Source organism: Saccopteryx leptura, chromosome 1, assembly GCF_036850995.1.
Source record: "Saccopteryx leptura isolate mSacLep1 chromosome 1, mSacLep1_pri_phased_curated, whole genome shotgun sequence".
In the NCBI taxonomy this organism is placed as follows: domain Eukaryota; kingdom Metazoa; phylum Chordata; class Mammalia; order Chiroptera; family Emballonuridae; genus Saccopteryx; species Saccopteryx leptura.
Window position 1 is genome coordinate 335,769,720 of NC_089503.1, and position 22,424 is coordinate 335,792,143.

At 44.7% G+C, this 22,424-nt stretch overlaps 1 protein-coding gene across 4 annotated transcripts in view; it reads right to left on the reverse strand.

Annotated features, from left to right (window-relative positions):
- ANKRD6 (ankyrin repeat domain 6) overlaps nt 1-22,424 on the reverse strand; it is a 256,918-nt gene that overhangs the window by 51,515 nt on the left and 182,979 nt on the right. For all 4 annotated transcript variants that reach the window (XM_066358884.1, XM_066358883.1, XM_066358880.1 and 1 more), the window contains exon 3: nt 1,387-1,485. In XM_066358884.1, the coding sequence (XP_066214981.1) occupies nt 1,387-1,485 (99 nt within the window). The remainder of the gene's footprint in view (nt 1-1,386; nt 1,486-22,424) is intronic.

Genomic DNA, 22,424 nt, shown 5'->3' on the forward strand with positions numbered 1-22,424 from the left:
AGACCAGATGCAGCCAAAGGTGTGTGCATCAGCAACTACCAGGCCTGCCTTTCCTGTGGTCAGAATCTCCTCTCTCCCCCTGTGTTTTTGCTGTCATCTAAGGATACCATATAATCATGAATGCTATGATGGCTACAGTATAGGAAAATAAAAAGTATTGCTCAAGGTAGAAATCAACAGCTTAAAGCTAAATCGGTGTTTTTTGAAAATGATGTTCTTGATGATACAACAGGTTCCAAATATAACCAGAGATTTATGAATGACACTGGACAGTTTCTACCCAACATAACACAATAACCTATTTAGTTACGTATTTCTTTGCGAATGCTGTCCTCACTTGTGTGTTTGCCAAGTTTGAGAACATTACAAAGAGGCTCAAAGAAAACTAGAAGCACTTTGGTAATGCAAATCCTAGCATGCACACATGAGAGTCTGAAATTTGATAATACTCTGTCACCACGGTTATTAAAGGTCAATCTGGAAGAGGTTATAAGTGCAAACTCTCCAAGATTCTGTGTTCCACATAAAAGTACTCATTTCTTGGAGTCCTACTACACAATCTAGAGTTAGAAATTAATTAGAAACAGTTTCCAATCACATTATCACAGGACTTTTTCCTAAAATGGAGATCAATTCACAATCTTTTCTATATTCCCTTCTTAGAGAAGCCACATTCTTCAAAGACCCAATAGGTACTCCACACACAACATGATCCCACCACCACCACTGCTAATCGGCTCAGGAGTGGATACTTGACCCCAAAGGAGCCACCTGGAGTCTCTCTCTAATCTCAATAAAGAGGCTCAGAGGCTGAGTCCTAATAATGGTATAGCATCAGAGTGAACTCTCTGAAGCCCTCCTTTTTCCTGGGATCTATTAGGTCAGTTTTGTTTTCTTTAAATAGGCTGTTTTAAACTAAATGTACACTAAGAGAAATCAAGGGGAGAAAATAAAATTAAGTTTTTAAGCCCTACCTCTTCTCTAATGGTACACTTGGTCAATTATACACAATTCCATCAGGCCTTGCCCATACTCGTGTGTGTGTGTACACACACACGCACACACACACATGCTCCTTCATACTGAAACAGGATACAGGCAAAATGCCCTTTAAGTCTCTGCACTTGAATGATACTAGATAGGAAATGAACCATGATGGAGAAACTACCTCAAATTCCCAAACTCTAACTTGCTACCAAGCATGGGTCCCAGAGTAGGTCTTCAAGAGTAAGTTCTTCCCACCACGGGGACCCAGGTAAATTTAAAAAGTGCTGAAGAACATCTACCACCCTCCCACCTAATAGCTGGTTCCACGCTGTACTGTGAAATCCAGGCAGACGAGCTCCTCTGACAACCCGTCCCGATAGAATGATGGCTTCTACTCACATCATCCTGAACATCGAGGTCGCAGCCAGCCTTCAGCAAGATCTGAACCACAGAAAGATGACCTTTATTGGCAGCAAGGTGCAGGGGCGTCCGGCCATGCTGTTAATGCAAAGCAAACACCGATTTCAAACAGGACATCAAACTCTGTCCCCTGCAGCAGGTGGTACAGTGGCATTTCCCCTTCCCCTTTGGTTTGGCAGAAGATCCTAATGAATTGACCCAGAATTCAAGTTTGTCTGAGTTAACCCTGGCTGTTGGCACTGTAATCAATGAACAAAATAGGCCCCAAATGTGCAGATTTCCTTCAGTGCATAATTTCTACTCCCCACTCATTAAAACAACAAGTGTTACCCACTGGTGCTGATACTCAGGGCTGGTGAGGTGGCCACCGTGAACCGATGGGGTGACGTGGGAGAACAGCAAAAGGTCAAGCTACTCAGCCCAGGGAACCTGGTCAGTAATCACTCAAAACTCAGACTGCTGCCAACTGAATAGAACAGGCTCTCCCCCTTTAAAAAAAAATGGGAAAATTACAAAATTATTTCAGCCCTTCAAAAAGAGGAATAGTATTTTTAAATGTACACATCCTCTAAGAGCTTTAAGAAAACTAATATTGGCCCTGGCCGGTTGGCTCAGCGGTAGAGCGTCGGCCTAGCGTGCGGAGGACCCGGGTTCGATTCCTGGCCAGGGCACACAGGAGAAGCGCCCATTTGCTTCTCCACCCCTCCGCCGCGCTTTCCTTTCTGTCTCTCTCTTCCCCTCCCGTAGCCGAGGCTCCATTGGAGCAAAGATGGCCCGGGCGCTGGGGATGGCTCTGTGGCCTCTGCCTCAGGCGCTAGAGTGGCTCTGGTCGCAACATGGCGACGCCCAGGATGGGCAGAGCACCGCCCCCTGGTGGGCAGAGCTTCGCCCCTGGTGGGCGTGCCGGGTGGATCCCGGTCGGGCGCATGCGGGAGTCTGTCTGACTGTCTCTCCCTGTTTCCAGCTTCAGAAAAATGAAAAAAACAACAACAACAAAAAAAACTAATATTAGGGAAACCACGAATCCCTCCCAGATTTCATCTCCCCTCCCACCCCAGAGGTAACCACTCTTAAATTTGATATTCATCATTAGTTTGCCTTCTATTATATTTTACTACAAGTTTGTAGCCATGAACAATACATAAACATTGTTTTGTCTGGTTTTCAAACACCTTACACAAATAGTTTTAAACTGTACAATATCATCTGGCAATTTTTTGGTCCAACATTATATTTTTTTTGAGATTTTCTTTTCATATTCTCAGGTGCAGTTCCAGTTCCTTTATTCATTGTTTACCCAGTGTCCTACTCCTGGACAGGCAGGTTGCTTCCAGTGGTTTGCGGAACACAACTGCGCACACATCACCTTGTGCACCTGGGGAGGCTTCCTAGCCTGCTATTGGGTCAGAGGCATGAGCACTCCCTTCATTTGCCCTAAGCATGCGGCTCCTGAGGAACAACACTGAGGGTCACACCCGGCCTAACCCTCTGTAGTAGAGATCAACTCCTACTCCGAGCACTGACCGTACCAAACTCCGAATTCTCCGAATTCTAAAGGAGACCTTATGTCCCCTTTGCTTTCTCCCTCAATTCAATGTGAAGAAACGTTTCCACCCATTTCAAACGTCATTTCAGCACGGCCCCAAGCATGCTAAAGCACACCTGGAGGAACGAGAGTCTCAGGCTGCCCTAAGTCCTTTTCAGCACCTTGGTAAAACTCCCCAAAGACCTTTACTGAAATTCTAACAGGAAAATACCATTTGTGATTTCAATCAAGTGCCAGTTTGCCACGGGTAACTGGGTAACTAGCCATGGAGGAAAACAGAGCGCAAACAATAAGGGACCTAATTTCTACCCGTGAAATGCAATCAAAGCACTAGAATGATTCTGGAAAGAAAGAGGTCAGAGCTCACTTTAAAATTAGAATTCTTCATTAAGAAAAAGTTCCTCCCAAGAAAGCGAAATATAAAAAGCCTTTATAAAAAAGCAATGTCTGAGATGAGGAGGGACCGTCCTTGGCTGACGACTGTGCCCAGCACATGCTATACTTAACCTTGATTCTTTACATGGAATGTCCACAGCTGATCAGATGGAGCAAAATAACAGGGCCCCGGCTCCATCTGTCAGCATGTGTCCTTGTCAAGGATATTGGAGAAGTGACCTTCACAAAGGCTCAAAGACATTCTGAAACACAGGGAAGTTCATTTCCTGTGTGAGGAAGGCTAACAGGATGGCGGGACAGAGTGCATTTGAGCAACGAGAAAACAGACTATGACAGGTATAGGCAGCCGGAGAGGCTGGAAAGAGGCCACAGGCCAAGGAGTCACTGGGTGCTCATTCAGCCCTCCCAACAACCTATGGTTGTAGGCAGTATTATCCAGCCCATTTTACAAACGAGAAAACTGAGGCATGGCAAGACCATTGCTTGTTCTACGTCATACAGCAGGTAATTCGAGTCTGGATTCACCCCTATGCCGTCTAATCCCAGTCCCCAGGCCGACACCCCACTCTCCCGCTGTGGGGGTGGGGGTGGGGCTGTCCCCTGGCAGAAGAGCTCTGTGTCTCACCTCAGGGAGCTCCCAAGACTCCCAGACTCTGACAGTGCTTGGAAATAACCTGCTTTCTTTAGAATCTCAGGGACAGCGGGAGGTTTTCCATTCTCACTGTACACGAGAATCACCTGGTGAACTGGTCTGTTTGTCCATCTATCAACCTCTACTAGAGGTTCTAACCCACCTCTCTATGGTGGGGTCCAGGCATCAGTTGTTCTACAGCCTCCCCAGGTGATTCTAATGAGCTAAGAGCCAGAGGTGAAATGAAAAGGGGCCAAGGTAATTCTCCCCATTGAAACCTGCCGTGTTGGGCCTGTCTGAGCAAGAGCCATTCCTCGTGCTATATTCTTCACGATGCTCTCGTCTGCACCTGTTAGCATGGAACACTCCAACCCTGCATCACCACAACCCAGGACTTCCCAGATCTTAAAAGAACATATAAGCAACATAAGGACATTCCTAAACATTTAGAAGATGAAAGCAAATCACCTGTAATGCTATCACCGAATATAACTATTATTATTTTATCCCCTCTTTTGCAGTCCATCCTTTCTATTGATGCTTTTGCACAGTTATAGTCACAGGTCACATAAAGCTGTCTGGCTCTCTGTATTAATATTATGCCTTAAACCAGTGGTTCTCGGACTTGACCATGCAGCAGAATGTCCTGGGGGACTTGTTAAAAGGCTCATCTGGGTCGCTTTCCAGCATTTCTGATTCAGTAGGCCTGGAATAGACACGGAATCTGCATTTCTAACAAGTTCCCAGGGCTTCCCAGCATTTCTGACTCAGTAGGCCTGGAGTAGACACGGAATCTGCATTTCTAACAAGTTCCCAGGGCTTCCCAGCATTTCTGACTCAGTAGGCCTGGAGTAGACACGGAATCTGCATTTCTAACAAGTTCCCAGGGCTTCCCAGCATTTCTGACTCAGTAGGCCTGGAGTAGACACAGAACCTGCATTTCTAACAAGTTCCCAGGGCTTCCCAGCATTTCTGACTCAGTAGGCCTGGGGTAGACACGGAATCTGCATTTCTAACAAGTTCCCAGGGCTTCCCAGCATTTCTGACTCAGTAGGCCTGGGGTAGACACGGAATCTGCATTTCTAACAAGCTCCCAGGGCTTCCCAGCATTTCTGACTCAGTAGGCCCTAGGTAGACACGGAATCTGCATTTCTAACAAGTTCCCAGGGCTTCCCAGCATTTCTGATTCAGTAGGCCTGGGGTAGACACAGAACCTGCATTTCTAACAAGCTCCCAGGGCTTCCCAGCATTTCTGATTCAGTAGGCCTGGAGTAGACACAGAACCTGCATTTCTAACAAGCTCCCAGGGCTTCCCAGCATTTCTGACTCAGTAGGCCCTAGGTAGACACAGAACCTGCATTTCTAACAAGTTCCCAGGGCTTCCCAGCATTTCTGATTCAGTAGGCCTGGGGTAGACACAGAACCTGCATTTCTAACAAGCTCCCAGGGCTTCCCAGCATTTCTGACTCAGTAGGCCCTAGGTAGACACAGAACCTGCATTTCTAACAAGCTCCCAGGGCTTCCCAGCATTTCTGATTCAGTAGGCCTGGGGTAGACACAGAACCTGCATTTCTAACAAGCTCCCAGGGCTTCCCAGCATTTCTGACTCAGTAGGCCCTAGGTAGACACGGAACCTGCATTTCTAACAAGTTCCCAGGAGGGCTTTCCAGCATTTCTGACTCAGTAGGCCTAGAGTAGACACGGAATCTGCATTTCTAACAAGTTCCCAGGGCTTTCCAGCATTTCTGACTCAGTAGGCCTGGGGTAGACACAGAACCTGCATTTCTAACAAGCTCCCAGGAGAAACAGATGCTGCTAGCACGGGACCACATTTTGAGACCTACTGACATAAACCACTGGTTTTCAACCCTCTTGCACGCTAGAGTCACCTGAAAAAAAAACCAAACCCTACTAGCAAATGGTCGAATTCCATCAGCCTAGGATGGGATCTGTTGTGAGTGTTTAAGTCCCAGGTGATTCTAACGTACCCAGCAGTTATGAACCCCTGCCTTTACCCTTCAAAGGTACTGGTTCCTCCAATTTGCCCCAAGAGCAGGCTGAGCCGTCTGTCACGGGCAAGGGTGAGAGGTCACAGGACCCTGCAGGGTGCACATTTCCCTTGATCTGAGCAGGGCGAGGCAGAGGCCCAGCGCCTGTTCACTTCCAGGGAACTGAACAGCAAAGGGCCTTGAGATGTTGCCAGGCAACAACCACACACAGGTGACCCCACTGTCCACAGCTCTGGGGCTCTGGTCTGGGTGCTGCTTTGTTCTGGAGGCTGAGCCCTTGAGGTCCCGACTTCCAGCAGAACTGCTGCACAAGGATGTAATGCTGCTGGCTGAGGCCAGGCAAGTCCACACCGGATTCGGTATGAAAAACTGCAGAGCCAGAAAGGGTGGGGCCATTCCGTTTTAATAGAGTGTCACAAAGGTGCACAAGCAAGCAGGTAGGGGAAACCGCCTCTCAGGCAAACAACAGCAAAAACGGCCCCTCGCAGTGACTGGCAGGCAATCCGTGCATCTGCAATTCCCCTGAGCGCAAGAACCCACGGCCTTATATAGGCTATACACACATGGTGCTGCCAATGCTCACACACTAATCAGGAAGAGGGCTTACAGCCGGTAAACCAGCGAGCACGCCTAACACAGCTGCCCCACAAGGACCTCAGAGCAAGTCCTGTCCAACCAGGTGACCCGTACATTACACTAACAGGGGATCATAAAGGGAGCACAGAACAGTGGTCCCTGGTACAGCTGGAAGAGGCCACCCTGGAGGGGCCACGCTCTGTCAGGGAACATTCCCGGGGGAGCACTCCTGTTCAGATGGGAGCCCAGCCAAAAGCAACCAGCCAAAATACACCTTGAGAGGAAGTGGAGGCATTTTAAGCCCAGCAGTGTTCAGATATGATGCTTAATCCTTCTGGCAGGACAGCTGCAGGTAGACCCAGGTGTTTATGTAGGAGAGACCTCCCTAGGTAGGGGCTAAGCCCCAGGGAGGAGGGTCAGAAGTCACTGGAAAACCACAACCCACAGAAACAAGCCTGGAAAGACGGCCCCCTCCCACTGTCTCCCTGGGGCCTGAGAGCCCAGGGCTGAGATCTGGTCACTCCTTCTTCCAGCCAGGACTCCGAGGCTGGATCGCAGCTCCTCTCTCCTGCTTAGGTCTCAGAGCCTCCTTACTAAAGGGCAGGCCTTTCAAACTAGCATTCCTGTCCCATGAATGATGAGCCCCAGAGTGGGCCTAAAAAGTGAGAATGGGTGTTGGTGTTAAAAATTAGCTGCTTCGCCTGACCTGTGGTGGCGCAGTAGATAAAACGTCGACCTGGAAATGCTGAGGTCGCTGGTTCAAAACCCTGGGCTTGCCTGGTCAAGGCACATATGGGAGTTGATGCTTCCAGCTCCTCCCCCCCGTCTCCCTCCTCTCTCTCTCTCTCCCTCCCTCTCTCTCTCCCTCTATCTCTCCTCTCTAAAAATGAATAAATAAAATTTAAAAAAATTAAAAAAAATTAGCTGCTTCTTGTCACCTACAGTCTGATTAAGATGTGATGTGTCACCCATCCAGGTTGACAGGTAGGCAAAGCACATCTATAGCAAAGAAAGAAGGCTTTTTAAAGTACTATAATTTGTTTAAATGTAAAGTTTTATTTTCTCACTCTCCTTTGACCCGTGGTACCTTTTCTTTACTCATTTTTTTCCTGAATGTCTTTATCACTTTGTCTTCTTTAAATCATAAGCCTGAGCTTTATTTCATTTAGCAACGACACTGTCGTTGCTTGATGACACACTTACGTCCAAAGTCACACGGAGACGTGGGACAAAGGAGGATGAAGGAATTGAGACCCATTATTTCAAAAAATAAAACCATTTAAACATCTTAGCTGGGGCTCTTACAAGGAGGGCAGGTGCATAGATGTGACCCACACAAGGGGAAACAGTTTAATGGGAAGAATTTAGGTTGGATTAGTATAATAATTTCAAAATGACAATAGTTCCTTTCTTCAGGAGATCATGAGAAACATGAGGGTTGTACAGCCTTTTTTTAAATTAAAATTTTTTTTAATTACAGCTGACATTCAATTTATATTAGTTTCAGGTATTTAGCCTAATGGTTAGACGTTTATATAACTTACAAAGTAATCCCCCCATAAATCTAGTAGCGATCTGCACCATACACAGTTATTACAATATTATTGACTATATATCCTAAACTGTATTTTACATCTGCAGGACTATTTTGTAACTGTGCAGTCTTTTGTGAGAAAAGTAATGTCTTATCTGCAGCATTCGGAAAAAAAGAAAGGACAGACACAGAAACAAGACATTATAATGCTAGTAAAATAAGAGTGATGCATATTCTAGAAACAAAATAATATTCATATTGAACAGTCTTTAAGAGTTTAATTCAGATGAGGATAGTAAAAAAAAGAGGTTTAATGGATTTTCAAGATCTAAAATATTATTTGTGGCAGAACTGCACACATAGCTGGAGCCCTGGCCACTTGGCCCCTTGTTTCAGTTTTAAATGGCAGATGTCCCCCGCCAGCTTCCTTAGGTGCCCCCAGGGTCTCAACCGCTTGGAATGGTGTCCATTTGGGTCCAAAACTTCATTCAAAGTCCTTCTCAGGCTTATGATTTAAAGAAGACAAAGTGATAAAGACGTTCAGTAAAAAATGAGTAAAGAAAAAATACCACAGGTCAAAGGAGAGTGAGAAAATAAAACTTTACATTTAAACAAATTATAGTACTTTAAAAAAGCCTTCTTTTCTTGTTGCAAATGTGTTTTGCCTACCTGTCCACCTGGATGAGTGACACATCACATCTTAATCAGACTATAGGTGACAAGCAGCAGCGAGGGAGTAAATTCCATGGACAAAAATCAGAATTCAAGACAATCTCAGGATGGAAGAAAAAGCTAATTTTAAAAACAGTAAACGTGGTGGGGTCAGATTCCTGCACTAAGATCGACGGTCCAAACACCCATGGGCAAGGGTGTTGGGGTCAGCCTGTAAAGTAACAATCCTCCCTCGTAAGAGGGGCAGTTTCCTGTGCCAAAAAGCTTCAGAATGCTTCTCTCAGACTTGTTTTGGGGATAGCCTAGTAATCATAAAAAATTTGGAGGGATGATTTGAAATGTTATATTGTTAGAAGTTAATTATTCAAATATAATGGCTTAATTAATAAGCAAATTCCTTTTGAGGTGATCCAGTAACTGTCAGGGTTGGGCTTGCTTCTAGAAAGGACCACCAGCAAGAAGAACTGAAATATTTCTAGCAACTGAAATGGCTGTGAAGGATTCCATTGGCCACTGCAGTGCAACAGTCCCTGAGTGATAAGGCATTTAGTTAAAGGCCCCATGTTCCTCACAGGAAGCTGCTTAGACTAAAGTTTGAATAGGCTGACAATTGACAGAACAAAGCATGGTGGTTCACAACATGATGAACTATGGTTGGGAGATGAAGAACTGCCCTCTCTCGTTTTCTGGTCTTTATTAGAAATCACTGCTTTTTGGGCAATTATTAATATAATCATGTTTCTTTAATTTTTTCTTTCCTTTTTTAAAAATTAAATGTATTGGGGTTACACTGGTTGACACAATTATACAGGTTTCAGGTGCTCAGTTCCACAGCGCATCTCTGAACACCGTATTGTGTGTTCACCCCAAGTCTTCATCCATCACCATTTATCCCCCCAGACCCTCCTCCACCCACCCCACAATTACCACACTGTTGTCCCTGTCCATAAGCCTTCTTTTGTCCTTTCTTGCTCAATTCTTCCATACCCTTCACCAAACCCACCCCCCAACTCCCACAGCTGTCCGTCTGCTCTCTACATATGAGTGTGTCTCTATTTTGCTTGCTAGTTCTTTCTGTTCATTAGATTCCACATAGGAATGAACTCATATGGTATTTGTCTTTCTTTGATTTATTTAATTTAGCATAATGTTCTCCAGGTCCATCCGTGCTGTCTCAAAGGGTAAGATTTCCTTATTTTTTATGACTGTGTAGTATTCCATTGTGTAAATATACCACAGTTTTTATACCCACTCATCTACTTATGGGCACTTTGGCTGTTTCCAGATCTTGGCTATTGTAAATAATGCTGCAGTGAACAAAGGGGTTCATATATTCTTTTAAATTAGTGTTTCAGGTTTCTTAGGATATATTCCCAGAAGTGAGATTGCTGGGTCAAAAGGCAGTTCCATTTTTAATTTTTTGAGGTAACTCCATACTGTTTTCCACAGTGGCTGCACCAGTCTGCATTCCCACCAGCAGTGCACAGGATCCCTTTTCTCCACATCCTCGCCAACACTGGTTGTTTATTGATTTGATAATAGCCATTCTGACAGGTGTGAGATGTTCTTCTTTTTTAATTTGTCGGTACAATGAATGATGGAACTATCCTTGTTTTCCTGGATCAAACTCCACTTAGTCACACACTTCTGATTAAGCGCTGTATTCTTTTCAGTAATGTTATTAAGAATTTTTACATTTATATTGAGCTATAATTAAGATTGATCTATAGCTGTTGTACTATCTCTCTTTTTTTCTCTCTCACTAACAGTTCCCTAATTTTGGTATTAAGGTTATAGTGGTTTCACAAAGTCTATTTTTTTCTACGATTTACAATAGCTTAAATAACATTGAAATTGTTATATTTTTGTTGTTAAAATATGGAACCAGGTTAAGAAACCATTTGGCCCTAGTGCTTTCTTTTTTTTAAGTGAGAGGAGGGGAGATAGACATACTCTACACGTGCCCTGACCAGGATCCACCTGGCGACCGACCCTACCTGGGGCCAATGCGCAAGTCAACCCAGCTATCCTCACTGTCCAGGCCGATACTTGAACCAATCGAGCCACTGGCTGTGAGAAAGGAAGAGAGAGACAGAAGAGGGAGAGAAGCAGACAGTCACTCCTCATGTCTGTTCTAACTGGAGATGGAACCCAGGATGTCCATACATCAGGCCGACACTCTATGCCCGTGATGGCAAACCTTTTTATAAAAACCACCCACTTTTGCAGTGCTGGTCAACCTGGTCCCTCCCGCCCACTAGTGGGCGGTCCAGCTTTCATGGTGAACCAATCGCAGCACTGTCTGGTTGCTCCGCTACTGCCCACCATGAAAGCTGGAGTGCCCACTAGTGGGCGGGAGCGACCAGGTTGACCAGCACTGTAAAAGTGGACGGTTTTTATAAAAAGGTTTGCTATCACGGCTCTATGCACTGAGCCAACCAGCCAAGGCCCCTAGTGCTTTTTTCAAAGGTTCCATCTCTAATAATGTTTCTAACCTCTTCTATGGTAATTAGACTAAGTTTGCTGCTTCTTGGTTCAGTTATTTTGTGTGTGATTTATTACAGTAAAATATGCATAACATAAAATTTGCCACTTTAGTCATTTTAAGTGTACAATTCAGTGGCATTAAGTATATTCACAATGTCATGCAACTATCACCACTCTCCAATTCCAGATTTTTTTCATCATCCCAAACAAAAACTCTGTATCATTTAAACAATAACTTCCAATCGCCCCTTCCTCAAAGTGCCTGCTAACTTCTATTCTACTTCTGTATCCATGAATTTGCCTATTCTTGGCACTTCACATAAGTGAAATCATACAGTATTTGTCCTCTGCTGTCTGGCTTATTTCACATAATCTAGTATCTTCAAGGTTCATCCATGTTGTAGCATGTATCAGGATTTCATTCCTTTTTAAGGCTAATAATATATAGGTCATTTTAATACTGAAAAATTGTGTTACTGCTACATAACTATTTTATGTACATACTATATTTTGCTTATCCACTTATCTATTGATGGGCATGTGAGTTGCTTCCAATGTCTGGCTTTTATGAATACTGTGTGAACGTGGGTGTACAAACATCTGTTCAAATCCCTGCATTCACTTCTTTGGGGTATATACCTAGATGTGCAATTGCTGAAGTACACTGTAATTCTATGCAAGGTTTTTGAGGAACCACTATACTGTTTTTCACAGTGTTTGTACCATTTTACATTCCCACTAGAAATGCATAATTAGAGTTCTAATCTCTCCACATCCTTGCCAGCATTTGTTATTTTGTTTTGTCCTGTCTTATTTATGCTATCTTCATAGGCATGAAATAGTTTCATTATGATTTTGATTTAAATTTTCCTAATGACCAGTGATGTTGAACTTCTTGCTATGTGCTCATTGAGCACTTGTATATCTTCTTTGGGGAACTATCCAATTCCTTTGTCCAAGATTGAATTGTTTTGCCTGACCTGTAGTGGTGCATTAGACAAAGCGTGGGTAAAGATTTGCAAATACTTTCTCCCATTCTGTGGGTTGCCTTGTCATTCTGTTGTTAGTGCCCTCTGATAACACAAAAGTCTTTAATTTTTATGCAGTCCAAATTTTCTACTTTGCCTATGCGGGTCACCTTTTATAACTGACAATTTCGTGGGAAACCCTCCATTTAAGTTTTCATATTCTTGGAGTCTCGGGATTCCAGTAATAACAACTAATTCTTACTGAGCCCTTACAAAAATCAAGCACTGTTCTAGGCACTCATTATACCATTTAGTCCTCCAACCACCCTAAGAAGTGTGTGGCAAACATTGGGTCACTCCCACACCCTTTTCTTCCAAGCTCATGGAAGACTGGGCACCTTAAGAGTATTACTCCAGTGCCTGAAGCTATTAAGGTGGGAGTATAGCCTTCACAGGACATAAAAATACCAGAGACACACCACCAGAACTCAAGGCAATGAAAGCCCAGAGGGACTCATGTCTGGGGGTTGGGGGGTGCCACTTCACTGAGGCAGAGGGAAGCACAGATATTGCATGTAGGGCTGCATGCACAAGGCTAACTCCAAGAGCCTGGCACTCCTTGGTTGGCCTTAGGCTGAAGCTGCACACTGTGGCCCTTAGGCCATAAAAGCTTTTAATTATCGAATTTGGTTATCCCTGCCTTTCCTTTGTTTTTGTTTTGTTTTTTAGGTGCCAGGAGGGGAGACAGTGATGCAGCCTCCCTCCATGTATGTGCTACGACCAGGATCCACCTGGCAACCCCGTCTGGGACCAATGCTCAAGTACCAAGCTATTTTTAGCGCTTGGACCAACTGAGCTCTCCTTAGCGCCCAAGGCAATGCTCCAATTGATCAAGCCATTGACTGTGAAAGAGGAAGAGGGAGGGAAGGGGGGGCGGAGGGAGAAGCAGATAGTGGCTTCTCCTGTGTGCCCTGACTAGGAACTGAACCTCAAATATCCATACACCGGGCTGTTGCTCTATCCACTAAGCCTCCTTTGTAATTTTTCAAATTAAACTTTTTACTTTGGGATAATTATAAATTTATCTATAGTTTTAAAAAATAATACAGAGACCTTCTATGTATTTTTCACTCAGTTTTCTCCAATTATAATATCTTACAAAACTATACACAACATCAGAATCAGGATATTGATGTTGATAAAGCCAAAATCTACAACAGCTCTTTCACCAAAAAATCTTCCTTCCTGTTGCCCCTTTAAAAGTACACCCACTTCTCTCTCCTCACCTGTCTCTCACCCTCATCCCTAACCCCTGATAAAACATGAATATTTTCCATCTCTCTCCCTTTGTCAATGTTATATAAACAGAATAATACAGTGTGTAACCATGCAGATGTCCATAGTTCCTTCTTATCACTGAGTAGTATCCCACGGTATGGATATACCACAGTTTGTTAAGCCATTCTCTCATTGCAGGACAGCTGGCTTTTTGCCAGTTGGGGGCTATTGCCAATAAGGGTGCTGTAAACATTTCTTTGTATGCTTCTGTGTAAATATAAGCTTTCATTTCTCTTGGATATATGTCCAAGAGTGAAATCGTTGGGTCCTATTCTAGTTTTTAATTTGCTAATAATATTACATATCTTTGTGAGGTTATTTTTAGATTTTTTAAATTTTTATTCATTTTAAAGAGGGGAGAGAGAGAAAGAAAAGAGAGAGAAGGGAAAGAGGAGCAGGAAGCATCAACTCCCATATGTGCCTTGACCAGGCAAGCCCAGGGGTTTGAACTGATGACCTCAGTGTTCCAGGTCGATGCTTTATCCACTGCACCACCACAGGTCAGGTGATATTACACATCTTTTCATTTGCTTATTTGCCATTGGCATGTGCTATTTGGTGAATGTCTCTTCATGCCATTTTCTAACAGAATTGTTAGCTGTTTTACTGTTGATATTGAGAGTTCTTTATATATTCTAGATATGAATTGTCAAATATGTGGTTTGAAAATATTTTCTCCCAATCTGTTGGTTGGATGTTTATCTTCAGAGTTGTTCACAGAGCAAAAGCTTTTAATTTTGATAAGATCCAATTTATTATCAATTTTTCCATTTATGGATCATGTTTTAGGTATAAGTCTAAGAACTATTTGCCTAGCTCTAAAGGCCTAGAACCTAAAGATTTTCTGTTACACTTTTCTTTTTTAAGTTTTATAATTTTACACTTAAAGCCATGGCCCATTTTGGATTAATTTTTGTATAGGATGGTAAGTCGAGGTGTCGAGGTTCATTTTTTTAACCTATGGGCCTCCAAATGCTCTAACATCATTTGTTCAGAGTTTCTCTAGAACTACTTTTGCACCTTTGGGAAAAATCAGTTGGACATACTTGTGTGGGTCAGTTTCTGGGTTTCTCTATTCTGTTCTATTGATCTATGTGTCTATCTGTCTATCACTCCACCAATATTCCACACACTCTGAAAACTGTAACTATATAGTTGGCCTTAATATCCAGTATAGTGTGTCTGTAAAGTCATGGTGCACTTTTCACTGGTCACAGGAAAGCAACAAAAGACGATAGAAATGTGAAATCTGCATCAAATAAAAGGAAAACTCTCCCAATTTCATACCTATTCAGTGCAGTTTGATGTGGGCTCACGCACAGATTTTTTTAGGGCTCCTTAGGTAGCTATCCCGTATAGCCTCTACAGACTCGTCACTGACTGATGGCCTACCAGAACGGGGTTTCTCCACCAAACTGCCGGTTTCCTTCAACTGCTTATCCCACCCAGTAATGTTATTCCTATGTGGTGGCACTTCATTATAAACGCGCCAGTATTCACATTGCACTTTGGTCACGGATTCGAATTTAGTGGGCCACAGAACACACTGAACTTTCCTCTGTACCGTCCACATCTCGACTGGCATGGCCATGTATCTGCTGTATACACGGTGTTATGTTATCATCTGCGCATGCGCACATTCTGCCACATCATCCTCCAGAAACTGGGAGGGTTTTCCTTTTATTTGATGCAGATTTCACATTTCTATCGTCTTTTGTTGCTTTTCTGTGACTGGTCAAAAGTGCACCATGACTTTACGGACACACTGTAGAGTGATTCCTCCTGATTTATTTATTTATTTATTTTAAAGATTTTTATTTATTGATTTTACAGAGAGAGGAGGGGAGAGAACAAGAAGTATCAAGTCATTGTTGCTTCACTTTAATTGTTCATTGATTGTTTGTTGTATGTGCCTTGACTGGGCAAGCCCAGGGTTTTGAACTGGCAACCTCTGCATTCCAAGCGCATTGCATTATCTACCACACCACCTGATTTATTTGTTTTAGCTATCCTAGAGCCTGTCTGTGTCTTTCCACATACATTTTTGATTATATTTACATATATGTGCAAAACACTTTGCTGGGATTTCAAAAGAAATTGCAGTAAATGTATAGACCTATTTGGAGAGAATTATCATCTTCACTACGATGAGTCTTCTAACTATGAACATAATAGGTATGCATCTCCAGTTACTTATGTCTCCTTTGATTTCTTTCATCCACATTTTATAATTTTTCAGATCCTATACTTGTTTTCTTAAATTGATTCCTAAGTATTTTATTTCCTTTGGAGTGACTATAAAGGGTATTGTGTCTTTATTTCCATCCCCACATATTCACAGTTAATAACGTTGCTATGTAATAAATTTTTGTGTGTTCATGTTATATCTTGCAAGTTTGCTGAATTCTTATTAGTTTTAGGAGTTTTATTGTTGTTTTTGTTGTTGATTCCTTGGTATTTTCTTTGTAGACAATCATGTCATCTACAAATAGGGACAGTGTCATTTCTTCTTTTTCAATCTTATTCCTTTTCTTCTTCTTGCCTTGCTGCAGTGGCTAGAATCTGTAGCAGCACATTGGATACAAGTGGTAAGAGCAGATACCTTGCCTCAGTCCTTGTTTTAGAGGAAAGCATTCAGTCTTCCACCGTCAAGTATGTTAGATGTAGGGTTTTTGGAGATAGCTCTTTTTTATGTTGAGAAAGTTCTACTTAATTCTTAGTTTGCTGGGAGCATTTTTAAACCACGAATGAGTGTTGGCTTTTACTAAATGCTTTTTCTGCATCTGTGGATATGATCCTATCATTTTTCTTGTTTAACCTGCTGTTATGGACTAAATGTTTGTGTCCCCAAAATTTATATGTTGAAGCTCCATTCCCCAATGTTACAGTGTTTGGAGATAGGCCTATGGGAAGTAATTAGGGGTAAATGAGGTTATGAATGTGAGATTGCATGATGAGATTAATCCTTCTAAATACAGGAAGAGAGGTCACAAGCTCTCTCTCTTTCCATCATATGAGAACACAGTGAGAATGCCACTGTCCTAAGTCAGGAAGAGGGCCCTCACAGGAACAAATCTGCTCACACCTTGATCTTGGAATTCCCAGCCTTCACAACTGTGAAAAATGAATCTTTTGTTTAAGCCACCCAGACTATGTTTTTCGTTTTTTGTGAGAGACACACACACACAAACAGGGACAGATGACAGGAAGGGAGAGAAATGAGAAGCATCAACTCATCGTTGTGGCACCTTAGTTGTTCATTGATTGCTTTCTCATATGTGCCTTGACCGAGGGGCGGGGGGGGGGGGGGGGCTCCAGCCAAGCCAATGACCCCTTGCTTAAGCTAGTGACCATGGGGTCAAGTCTATGATCCTATGCTCAAGCCAGCGACCCTGCTCTCAAGCTAGTGAGCCTGCACTCAAGCTGGATGAGCCCGTACTCAAGTTGGCGACCTCAGGGTTTCAAACCTGGGTCCCCAGAGTTCTAGGCTGACACTCTATTTACTGTGCCACTGCCTGGTCAGGACGTGGTATTATTTATAGCAGCCCAAGTAGACAAACACAGCTGTTGATAGGGAGATTACACTGATTGATGTAGAAGCAGCCTTGCATACTTGGGATAAATTTCACTTGCTCATGGAATCTAATTCTTCATACATTGCTCGAGTCAGTGCAAACATGGACTAACAGAAAATCAAGCACAGTTGCCTCCTACTCACCATCTACCCTAGAGCCTTAGTTTATAACAACCTAAATATACAACAACCAGTTTTTATTGGAAACACACCAGCAGGCCAGTGAGAAAGAATTGTCAGTCTCCAAATAAGTTCCAGGCTTAATTTATCTTCTGAAACCTAAATCATTACAGCTTAAGATGAAAAAGAAAAAGAAGAAAATAAGGGTCTGAGCATTCAGCCCCAGACCAGCTGCCCTGGTACCTCAGGCGAGGCCCCATGGTGGCTCTCTGGTGTCTTCATGTACAGCACTCCGAGCATAATCTGCATTAGGTGACGATGCTCAGGAAGTCTTACAGCAGGCCGTTTACTGGCCTGGAAACCAGAACCCTCCAATGCATTTCATTCAGCAAAGATATAGGTACGTCTTTACGGAGGATTTTAAATGCTGACACCCAGCTGTGCAACATTACAATGTCTCCTTTAGAATGGTTTGGACCTATTAATGTTAACAGGCACGTTAATCTGGGTTATAAACTACTCTACTGGGTTATAAAAGTACTCCACTGTGTGGTTCGAGGCCTCCGTTTAAAATGCAGGCTGCTCAATGGCATAGACAGACCCAGGACAAGACAGACAGACAGACCCAGGACAGGGAACCGTGGATGACTTGCTGACCATGAACACCCAGGTGCTAGAAGGGCCTCTGGGCCAACACACCCACCAGGCCTGCCCAGAACTGGGTAAAGATGGAGGGCGAGTGGGGCGTGCCTCCACCCCCACTGAACAGCTTGGTGAACGCAACAAGAGGGAACCAGAAGAGGCCCGCACTACTCAGGGAGCTCCTTGGGGGCCGTGAGGGAGCGGACAGAGCAGCTGGAGGACTCAGGGCCAAGTCTGGGACTCTCATTCCAAGCAGCCTCCGCAGCCTCTCCTAAGATGCTTTAGTCCAGGGGTCTCAAACTCAACTCAGCATGTGGGCCGCAGAGCAAGATCACAGCCCTTCGGCGGGCCGCACTAGGTCTACAAAAGGCAACTGTTACGCAACGCTTTTCTCACTGCAGTTGAAAAGAAAAAAAAAATCAGTACAACATTGTTTGGCGGGCCGCATGCGGCCCACGGGCCGCGAGTTTGAGACTCCTGCTTTAGTCCATTTTAAGGGCCTGTCCAAAGTTCTGAGGCTTGCTCTCTTCAATTACAGTAAGTCTCTCCACAGGCCCAGGCAGGGGCTAATGTCTGACTGCACCAGTTCCTACACTGTCCCTCTCTATCCAAAGAGCATCGCCCAGGAGCACCTCCCTACCTGTGCTAGAAACACAGAGTCATTGTGCTGCCTAATTAACATCCTCATCATAGTAAGTTAACACTTAGACTTCCCTTGTGTTGACCCAATAAGTCTCCATGCACTGTCTTACAGGCAAGCCACACAACAATTCGCGGCATGTGTCTTCCTTTCCATACTGCGACACGTATTTCCTGCTAGTAAACTTGTTTCTAGTTGGAGGTATGAACATGCCATGGTGTACTATGAAGAGCCATGACTTCCAGGCGTGTAACCACTGACTCGGCCCAGTGCTCAGTGGAGAGCGCGGTCCACTCCACAGACAGCTCTGAGACACCAGGGAAAAATACCTGCACCAGTGACTGTCTCGCCACCTGGCTGCTCAGTGGTCACCGGGAGGTCTGAAAATGCCCAACACCAATGAAATGAGAACCGCTGGGTATGGGACCTGGGCACCAGTATTTTTTTTTTTTTTTTGTATTTTTCTGAAGCTGGAAACGGGGAGAGACAGTCAGACAGACTACCGCATGCGCCCGACCAGGATCCACCCGGCACGCTCACCAGGGGGCGATGCTCTGCCCACCAGGGGGCGATGCTCTGCCCCTCCGGAGCTTCACTCTGCCGCGACCAGAGCCACTCTAGCGCCTGGGGCAGAGGCCAAAGAGCCATCCTCAGTGCCCGGGCCATCTTTGCTCCAATGGAACCTTGGCTGCGGGAGGGGAAGAGAGAGACAGAGAGGAAGGAGGGGGGGTGGAGAAGCAAATGGGCGCTTCTCCTATGTGCCCTGGCCGGGAATCGAACCCGGGTCCCCCGCACGCCAGGCCGATGCTCTACCGCTGAGCCAACCGGCCAGGGGCACCAGTATTTTAAGGCTCTCCAGGTGATCACATTTGCAGTCAATACAGAGAAGTTCCTGACCTAATGGCACTTCTATGCCTCTGAGGACCATGGACTCAAGTGAGAAAACAGTAATTATGACAATAGTAACAGCCATCCATTGAGTTCCTTCTACATTCTCATCTCATGTATTAAGCACTTGCAGGGATTACTTTATTTAATCCTCACAACACATCTCTGAGGGAAGTGTTGTTATGCTGATCTGACAGACAGGAAACCAGGCTCAAGGTGGCTAATAACTTGGCCAGGGTCACAGGAACAGTAAATGTGATCCACTGCCTGTGCTCTTGTTAAGGAAAAACTGGCAAAGACTTCTAAATGGGTGACAAATTCACAGAGATGGAAAGTGGAACCATAGCTGCCAGGGGCGAGGGGAAAGGAAATTGGGGAGGAAATATACAGGTTTGTTGTTTTTTTTTTGGAAGAAGAAGAACGTTCTGTAGATGGACGGGGTTGATAGTTTGACCATAATGTGAATGAACACTGCCCCTGAACTGTACATTCAAACATGGTGAAGATGGTAAATTTTGTTATGTGTTCTTACTATAATTAAAAAACAACAAATAAATAAGTAAATAAAAATTTAACCTACCATGGGAAACACACACACACACACTGTTGCACTGGGGGTGGGGAGGCAGCGGAGGAGAGAGCACTAGTGTCCTATCTCAGGGCCAGTGCACTCAAGTCCAGGTCATCTCTCATTTACCTTCACGTCTTCCGGACACTTTACAGCCTGCAGTCTTAAGACACTGAGGGTGATCCAAATGACGCCCAGCAGAGAGTCACAGTATATTGGCCAGTTTTATATCTAATGAACAAATTTATTTATGCTGTCTTGATGGCCTCCATATTTGTAATTCTTTGCATTCCCCTTTAAACCGGTTATAACATCTTACTGTTTCCTTCATTAATTGATTCATTAAATGAAATCTTAACACATGTCCGTTTTAACGTTGTTGCTCAGAAGTACCACCCTCTGTTAAATTTCCTTGATGATTTCTGATGATAAACTACAAAGGTCTAAATTTTCCTGGTTGAGATTTTCTTCCCACAGGGTGATGCTTCTAGCTATTGGAGAACAAAGAGCCATTTTCTGTTTGACCTGACAGTACCCGCCTACCCTCCCAGCGTGTAGATCTACGTGTAGATGTACTAGCTCAGAGCAGGGCAGGGCCCCATCCGCCCTGCACGGGCTCCAGTCCTCACTCCCCTCACTCAGGTGAGAACACACGGGCACCGGCTCTGCCTTGGGAGGGAACCCTGTTTTCCAGCTCGGAGCAGTGGGTAGGGGAGAGAGGAGAGGTGTGGAGAAGCCCACCCACCCCCCTCCCATCAGCCACTCCCTTGCTTTTCTCCCAGGCAGTGGGCCCTAGACACAACCCAGATGGTGAAAAAGAGAAAACTCTATGGAACCCAGGCTGAACAGAGAGGAACAAAGGCTAAACAGAGGCCAAGTCGGCCACAGCAGACAGCTCCTGAAGAATGCTAGCAAGGCAGGATGGGTTCAGAAGGAGAAGAGGGAGGCGGGAGCCGTCAGAAATGGAGGGCCCAGTACTGCTGGCCCAGTGCCCTCCAAGGCCGGTTCCTCACGGCCTCTCTCACTCCGCTGGAGGAGTGTGCGCTGGCACAGCCTCATGCACAGCAGTCCCACTGCAGCTCTCTAGGTGACAAGGGGATATGTGCCCTGGGCCAGTAGTGCCACTTGGAAAAATCTGTCCCACAGATATAACCACACTGCAATAAGACCTCAGGACAAGGTTAGTCACTGCAGCCTAATTTGTAAGAGCAGAAGATCAGCATAATCTCAATGTCCATCAACAGGGAACAGATTAAGCTAATCATAGTTCATTGAAAAAAGCAAAGTGAAGGAGAATATGCATTGCACCCTACAATTTGTATTAAACATCTGTGGAGAAACACATACAGCCACACCTATTTGCACATATATGCATAAACTATCTCAGGAAAAAAAATACAAGAAACTTAAGAGAGGGAGAGACATCGAGTGGCTTGGAGATTGTGTGGGAGAAAGATTCATCAACCTCTGTACCTTCTGTATTACCATGCAAATGTATTACCTGTTCAAAAATTTTTAATTTTTTACATCTATCTATTTATTTATTCATTTTTTCTTGTATTTTTTCTGAAGTGGGAAGCGGGGAGGCAGAGAGACAGACTCCCACATGCGCCCAACCAGGATCTACCCGGCTTGCCCACTGAGGGGTGATGCTCTGTTGCAACCAGAGCCATTCTAGCACCTGAGACGAAGGCCATGGAGCCATCCTTAGCGCCCGAGCCAACTTTGCTCTAATGGAGTCTTGGCTGCAAGAAGGGAAGAGAAAGATAAAGAGAAAGGAGAGGGGGAAGGGTAGAGAGGCAGATGGGCACCTCTCCTGTGTGCCCTGGATGGGAATCGAACCCAGACTTCCACATGCCAGGCCAATGTTCTACCACTGAGCCAGCTGGCCAGGGCCTTTTATATCTTTTTTTTGTGTGTGTGTGTGTGTGTGTGTATTTTTATACTTTTGTATTTTTCTGAAGCCTGACAAACTCCCACATGCGCCCGACCGGGATCCACCTGGCACGCCCACCAGGGGGCGATGCTCTGCCGATCCGGGGTGTCGCTCTGTCTCGACCAGAGCCACTCCAGCGCCTGGGGCAGAGGCCAAGGAGCCATCCCCAGCGCCCGGGCCATCTTTTGCTCCAATAGAGCCTCGGCTGCAGGAAGGGAAGAGAGAGACAGAGAGGAAGGAGAGGGGGAGGGGTGGAGAAGAAGATGGGCGCCTCTCCTGTGTGCCCTGGCCGGGAATCGAACCCAGGACTTCCGCACGCCAAGCCAATGCTCCACCACTGAGCCAACCGGCCAGGGCCTTTTATATCTTTTTAAACAAGGATATGGAGTCTTCTGGAAGAAGCATGCTATAGACAACACATGCTCTCTAGTGAACATTTTCACCTAACCAACAATCTTACAAGTATATATTTCTTCCACTGCCCACCTCTTG